Source organism: Capsicum annuum, chromosome 2, assembly GCF_002878395.1.
Source record: "Capsicum annuum cultivar UCD-10X-F1 chromosome 2, UCD10Xv1.1, whole genome shotgun sequence".
NCBI lineage: Eukaryota > Viridiplantae > Streptophyta > Magnoliopsida > Solanales > Solanaceae > Capsicum > Capsicum annuum.
Genome location: NC_061112.1, coordinates 110563638 through 110571630, shown reverse-complemented (window position 1 = coordinate 110571630; position 7993 = coordinate 110563638). Strand labels below are relative to the sequence as shown.

Sequence of the window (7993 nt, the reverse complement as noted above, 5' to 3'; positions counted from 1 at the left end):
ATAATTAGCCACCCTCCAACACCACTTAACCACCACCAAACTCCCGTAATGGCCCCTACCCATTTTTTGGTGAGCTACCAACGGGACCAACTTCAAACCACCATTTAGTTCACCGGTAAATAGTTATTTTTCTCTATTTTTAGACATTCCATCATCAATTTTCACTAACCAACATCAATTTTTAATGTTGAATTTTTCCACAAAAATTCAATTTAAATGTTGGGAATGTTACTTAATTAATGAGGAAAAAAAATTAAAAAAAAAAAGAAATTTCAGAAAATTATGGCTTCTCACTCTCCTAGTGGAGAGTGTATTACACTTGTCATGACATGTAAGTGTTAAGTCAGCAATTGTGCTTAATTGACACGATTTGTGAATGATAAAAGGGTTCAATAAGTACATGGCCTAATTGAGGTGCCAATACGAAAAAAGTAAAAAAAATTCAAGGGTCTGTATATGTATTCAGCCTTTAAATGGGTACCCATATTTTACCCATTTTATCCATATTTGTATAGCTTTTAAAATGAGTTGAAGTTCATATTTACCCATTTAAAATATAAGTAATCCAACTCCATAAATATGGGTTAAATTGACTCATTTTACTAATATGCGCTGAAATTAGCACCCCTGGTGATATATATATCAAGTACAATAGAAAGAAAAATAAAAATATATGGGATGTATATACCAAGTACAATAGAGAGAGAAAAATAAAAATATGGGAAGATATGTAATTAAATAAAAGATGTGAGAAAATATGTATTAATGATAAGGATGTTTGGAGAATTTTGTAATTTATCTTAAAATATAACATGAATATCGATTTTGGAAATAACCAGCTCTTAGTATAAAATATCGATATAATGAATGATTGTTGTAATGAGGCCTAACGATAGATAAAAGCTAAATGATTCCAGTAGGGGATGTTTATGTCATTACCACTAGTATAATTAACATAAATATCAACCTTTTAAAAGTAATTATACTCGCTTCCACTTTTTTAATTACTTTACTCTCATTCCCTATCAATATACATAACATAACCGACATATACATAACATTCTGTGTATATGTGGGATTTTTGTAATATGTTTAGAGAGTTGAGATTTCTTTTAATAGTGAAGACATAAGTTGTGTATTTGTGTAATTTTTAGTTACTACAATAGATACAAATTACATATTTTTGAATATTTTAAATTCTACACCTTAATTTCACCATGAACTCACAATATAACTACAAATTTTAATTTTACCTTTAACTTAAATTTTGTTCGGGATACCTTAATTTTCTTTTTAGAAAAAACTTTTCTCTTTCAATAGGTATTCCACTTAAAACATGTTCGTTATTGGTCAAACCTCTGGCGGCTCTGATACTTTCATGCCTTCTAAATATTTTAGTTTTTTCAATTGTTTTATAGTAGCCATAGATATTGAAATAATCCCACCCATTATAAACTACATGAACAACATGAAATAAATCAATTATTGTGTCATTGAACATTACTAGATAAATTTATAATGGAGGGGATCTCAATTCAGATACATACCACTTTTTATGGTCAGAATTTCAAAAATCAAATTCTTGTGTTTGATTTTTATAAATGCAAAGCTGCAGCTGAGGAATATGACAAACAAACACTCAAATTTGGCTTCAGATGGTAAATAAATACTCTGACATTGACAGCATAGCATATTTAGACACGTCAACTTAATATCAACAGACAACTTAACACTCCAATTCGTCCCTATTATGTCTCGTCGACACCGATGTTGATATGACACGTAAATTTTGAAAGTGTTTAGATTGATCATTTTGTAAGTTGAAGTGTTCAACAAACACAATGAAGAGTTGAGGCGTCTAGACGTGCATACTAATACTAAGCATAAAGTGTGTTTACTTATACAGCCAGACCAAGTTTTTAAACGTTTGTTTTGGTAGAATTTAGACAGAAATTTCAACACCTTTAATGACCAGTCCCATCTTAAGTTTTCTACCTTTTCTTTCATGCACATAGAATTCCAAATTTTTGATACTTTCCATCTCTGGTGGAATCATGAAAGTCCCTAGTTGAATTTTAATCCATTCTCTTTTTGTTTTTTCCATAAGATCTTCAATACTTCGATTTTCATTGGTACCATCAGGCTTAACAAGTATAGTTTGCAGTGGAAATTCCCATCCTGAAAGAAATTTCTTCAGTAGCACCACAAGTGAAACCTTGTACTCTACTCCCCTTGAAAGTTTTGTTGCATCAAAATTTCCACCAACAGCTAGAGATAGAACCGTTTCCATTTCGTAAACTTGAATGGGTTCGTCACTGCACTCATAATCAATTAAAAATAATTAGTCATTAGTCTCTTCTTCCCCAAATACTTGACTTATTTATCTTCTCGAAAGTCAAGCTATATGAACTTTGATAGATTTTTTCCAGATTTGTTTTTTAACTAGCCATATAATACATAAACAGACATTCAAATTTGGGTTCAGCTCGCAAGTAAGCATTCAAATTTTGAGAGTGCGCATCCAGAACCTCAACTCGTCTTCACCGTGTCAATTGAACGCTCCAACTTACCAAATGATCATTATCTAGGCACCTCTAAAATTTATGTCCCACATCAGCTTCGGGTCCACGAGACACTGTTAGGACGAGTTGAAGTATTTAGTTGCGAGTTGAGAGCAAGTTGAAGTGTTTAGATGTGCACTATCAAACTTTAGATTACTGACTTGCCAGCTGATCAAGTTTGAGTGTTTGTTCGACTTTGTAGATATTTGATATCTCAACTCATATCGTATCAGTATTTAGGCATATCATCTTTTAATACTACTTTAAAAAGTCACCGATACATATTTTTTTTCTTCTTACCTATATTATCCTACACCATCTGCAATTACCATATGTTAAATACATTTGTATCTAACAAGAAATTAGAAATTGATGAAAATGATATTCCAAGCGAAAGTATTCATCATGAAATATGTTAAAAGGCAAGAGATATATCTCGTATTAAAGCAGATTAATTAAATTACCTTGTGTGCTCCCTATATTGGGGTCGACTCCACTTACTGCTTTCTTCTGACCACAGGACATGTATATTTTTGTTATACAAGAAGAAGCATTTTGCCCTTGTCCTTTTATCAATCCAGTACTGCAGCATACATATTACAATAATTATGTAAAAAAATAAGGAATAATACTCACGAAAATATCTGAAATTTGATCGTATTATCAGTGGAGCATATTGAACTTTGCGGGGGTCCTATTACCCCCAAACTTTTTTTTTTCATATTTTAATGGCATATATCTGTCACTTGGCACATTGCATGTTAGTCACACGCATTGAGCACGTGAACAGTGTTAAAAACGTTTTAAACTCTTTCTTTTTATCAAACAACCCCTTATTATAATTATTTAAAGTTTTATATTTTTATTTATTTAATGTTTTTCATTCTTTTTCTCCTTTCTTCTTTCTTCTTTCTTTTTTCTTCTTTCTTCTTGAGTTTCAGTTTCATCTTCATCTTTGTTGTAGTCCATTTCGTTCCATTTCAGTTTCCATTCTTAAAGATTCCATCATCAAAACTGGAAACTCAATGAAAGAAAGTTTGAGGTTTTGAGTTTAAGAAAATTTGTTGAAGAAAGTTTTCAAGAAATTTGAAACTCAATGGAAGATTCAATTGAGTTGGCGTAATTTGAAAATGGAATTTGAAACCTTTTGTGGACCCGGATGAAGAAAATTAATGGAAGATTTCATTCAATTATTGAAAATTCAATGTACGTTTTTTTATACATAAACTGTAATTCAAGTGAATTCATATAAATTCAATGTGCAAGAAAATTAATGTGCAAGAAAATTTTTGATTAAACTCAATAGAATTAAAAGCTTGAAACTAGGAATTGAATTTGGAAACTTGTGTGATAAGAATGGTCTTGGAATTTGAAATTAACTCAATGAAATTATTTGGAACTTGATTTGTAGGATGAATTTGAGGTGTGAAATCTTTAAGATGGTTGTAATGGTGAAAAAATGTAGAAAAGTGAAAAAATGGAGAAGACAAAAGGCATGTACCACACTTCCCACCTAAAAAACTGGGTATACGTTTTGAGGGGATTAATTACACTTTAAAAAAATTAAGGGGAAATTAATTTCGATTAAAAAAGTATAGGGGGTAATAGGATCCCGCAAAGTTCAATATGCTCCACTGAAAATTTTGTTAAGTTTCAAATATTTTCATGGGTATTATCCCAAAAAACAATAAACAAATATATGATCTTAGATATGCATAACATAGTTTTATAATTGGGGATATATATGTACCTTGATTTGTCCATCCAAAAGTATTTCCACATTAGGCTCAGGATATTGTAAGATCTCTTCCAATTTTCGTGGTAGACGATCAATGTTGCTACTGCTGTTCTCTGGTTTTGCTCTTTTGGGAAGTATTGGACAATTCATGTTGCAACCATAAGCTTACAAATGATGACTTATTGCAACCACAATCTTAAAACCAGATATATGCTGATGCTCTGAGTGGTACCCAAGACAGAATTTTTAAAAGAAAGCATATATTCTGTGGTCTGTTTTTGGCTTTAACTAACAGAAGGGCCTTCCTATTGTGGATGCGAAGTATAGTCTAGCCTAAATATAAGTTAAGTGGCATATTGAGAACTATTCATTTGAATTCTTACAACAAAAAATTATCATTTTACAATAAAAAACTATTTTTTTTATTATTTAAATATTTAATATTGTTTCTTATTGCATATCTCTCTCCATATATAACAAAGGAGGATGGTCTAACCTAAATATAAGCCTAGTGGCATCTTGATAACTATCCATTCAAATTTTTACAACAAAAAACTATCATTTATAACAAAAAGTTATTTTATTGATTATTTAAATATTTAATATTATTTCTTTTATATATATATATATATGTGTGTGTGTGTGTGTGTGTGTGTGTGTATAATAAAGAAGAATAGTCTAGTCTAAATATAAGCCAAGTTGACATCTTGAGAACTATCCATTTGAATTCTTACAACAAAAATCTATCATTTTATAACAAAAAACTATTTTATTGATTATTTAAATATTTAATATTATTTCTTATTTCATATCTATATATATAAAATAAAGGAGGATAGTCTAACAAAAATATAAGCCAAGTGGCATGACTATCCATTTGAGTTCTTACAATAAAAAGCTATCATTTATAACAAAACTAGAAGTGCAAGGCCCGTGTCAGCACAGGCCCAACAATTGCAATTTTTAAGTTTTAGAATTTATGTTGGAGTAGGAAGTTTGAGCAGTAGAATGTTTTCATTGGTACGATAAAATATACTTATAAAATATATTTCTGTAAATTTTTTATCAAACTTTTCTTTTGTATATATTCCTTCTATTGAAACGTGGGAGTCGTTTGTTGTAGTGTATAAATTTTCTTTTTGAACAGAATATATTAATAATATTTGTATTAGTAATGCTTCTATTAGTAAATGTTGGTATTATTTATGGTAACATTAGATCTTATACATTGTTTAACGTGCTGCATTAAAATTTACCTTTTCAATTTTGATATATTTAAATAAAATTTTTTTAAAAAAAAAAATTGCATATACATTTTAAGATTCATTCGAGATCTAGCACGGGTTCAATATATTAATTTTTTCTCAATTTATATGACGCAAATAGAATTTAGATAATCAATCATACTTTTAATAGGTATTTAGATAATTTAATTTGCTAACTATTGTAATTTATAATATTTTTATGTAATTTTCAAATAATATGTATTATTTTTCTTGTCCAAACTTTTGTGGCATTGATAGTATATTATATTTTAAAAATAATTTAAGTTTTTAATCATTGTGATTTATAATACTTTTCTTCTATTCCAATTTCAGTGACACTAACATAATTTCAAAAGTCGACCAAATATTTTATATCTTTTAAGTTGTTAATTATTGTGATTTCTAGTATTTTTCATGTAATTTTTTTGAAATATATAACATATTAAATTGTTCGTAAATATTTTAACTTGTTAACTATTGTAATTTATAATACTTTTTATATAATTTTTTTTGAATAGTATATGCTACTCTCCTTGTCCAGAGTTTTGTGTCAACGATAGCCAATTATATTTTTTAAATAATTTAAATTTTTTATCATTGTAATTTATAATTTTTTTCTATTTCAACTTATATGACACAATGCTTAAATGATCATAATAATTAATTAGGGGTGATATAGTAAAATGTAATTATTATTATTTATTATTTTTATTATGTGTATGTGTTGATTCAAGAAGAATTTGGAAACATTTAGAAATGTGTTGAATGTTACAAATGTTAATAATTCATTTGTAGCATTTGGTGTTTCTTGATTTCTCAACATTTATCTCTTATGTGTTTTTACTCTTTTGCCTTTTGAGTATATGTAGCAATTTTTTTTTTTTAAAATGTCATGAAAATTTTACTCTTTTGCCCTTTGAATACGTTACTATTCTTGTCCAAAATTTTGCGGCATTGATAATCAATTATATTTTAAAAATAATTTACGTTTTTAATTATTGTGATTTATAATACTTTTCTTCTATTCCATTTTCAGTGACACTAATATAACTTCAAGAGTTGACCAAATATTTTATATCTTTTAAATCTTTTAAGTTGTTAATTATTGTGATTTCTAATATTTTTCATATAAATTTTTAAAAATATATAACATATTAATTTTTTTTTTCTATTTCAACTTATGTGACACAATGCTTAAATGACCATAATAATTAATTAGAGGTGATATAGTAAAATTACGGTTGAAGCAAACATGTCATAAATGTCTATTTTATTTTTTACTTAAATACTATTAATTTTTTAATGTATAAATAATTTATAATAATTAATTAGGAGCAGTATAATAATTAATTAGGAGTGATATGGTACAATTACGGTTGAAGCAGACAGGTCATAAATATCTATTTTATTTTTTAATTAAATATTATTAATTTTTTAATATATAAATAACTTATAATAATAAATTAGGTGTGATATAATAATTAGTTAGGGGTAATATAATACAATTACGATTGAAGCAGACATGTCATAAATATTTATTTAATTTTTTAATTAAATATTATTAATTTTTAATATATAAATAATTTATAATAAATAATTATATGTGGGCTCCATCATATTCAATAGGAGTAGCATCAATGGCAAAGTGATAATTTATTGGAATGGCATGAGTTGTAATTAATTCAAAATGAAGGACTTTTCTTATAGTTGTTGATAAGGTCCAAATATTAAAATACAAAATACAATTTTCCTAAACAAACTAATCTTGCAAAGTATTTTATAGACCTTAGTATCCTAAAACTTTGTTTTAATACCCATAAGCTAACATGTCAAAACCATCATTTCTAATATATAGAAAAGAAAAGAAAAGAAAAAAATATATATATATATAAAATACTACTACTACTAATAATAATAATAGAAAAGAAAATAAAAATAATATTTTTTTAAATAATTTAAATTTTTAGTTATTGTGTAAAACTTTTTCTACTCCAATTTAAGTGACATGATACTTAGATGATCATAATAATTAATTAGAGATGATATAGTAAAATCACGATTGAATATATTAGGAAAAAATTTAAGTTAGGTGAAAATGTAATAACAAATAAGAAAGAAAGTAAATTATATGTTTGATGTGAAATTAAATAAATAATAAAATTTATTTAATTGCATCAATTATAATTAATTTTTACAATAAATTATCATCCTACTAATCAATTTACTTAAATATATTTGAAATAATTTTATACATAAAAGTAAAAAAGATAAATAAGATTGAAAAATAAATGGAAGATAGAAGGCCCACATGTGTGGAAATATATGTGATGACATTATGGTAAATTTCTTCAATGGCATTGCTCATAATTAAAGAGAAAATAATGGGTTTTTATTCAAACTTTTGACGAAGTTCCAAAGTCAAAGTACAA

At 27.0% G+C, this 7993-nt stretch overlaps 1 protein-coding gene across 1 annotated transcript; it reads right to left on the bottom strand.

Annotated features, from left to right (window-relative positions):
* Positions 1–1474: 1474 nt before the first annotated feature.
* Positions 1475–4585, bottom strand: LOC107861080 (lectin). The gene is made up of 3 exons (XM_016706471.2): positions 4312–4585; positions 3026–3144; positions 1475–2315 (listed from the first exon to the last, which is right to left on the bottom strand). Exons 1-3 carry the CDS (start codon positions 4447–4449, stop codon positions 1943–1945), a joined length of 630 nt encoding a protein of 209 aa, XP_016561957.1. The 5' UTR covers positions 4450–4585; the 3' UTR covers positions 1475–1942.
* Positions 4586–7993: the final 3408 nt, after the last annotated feature.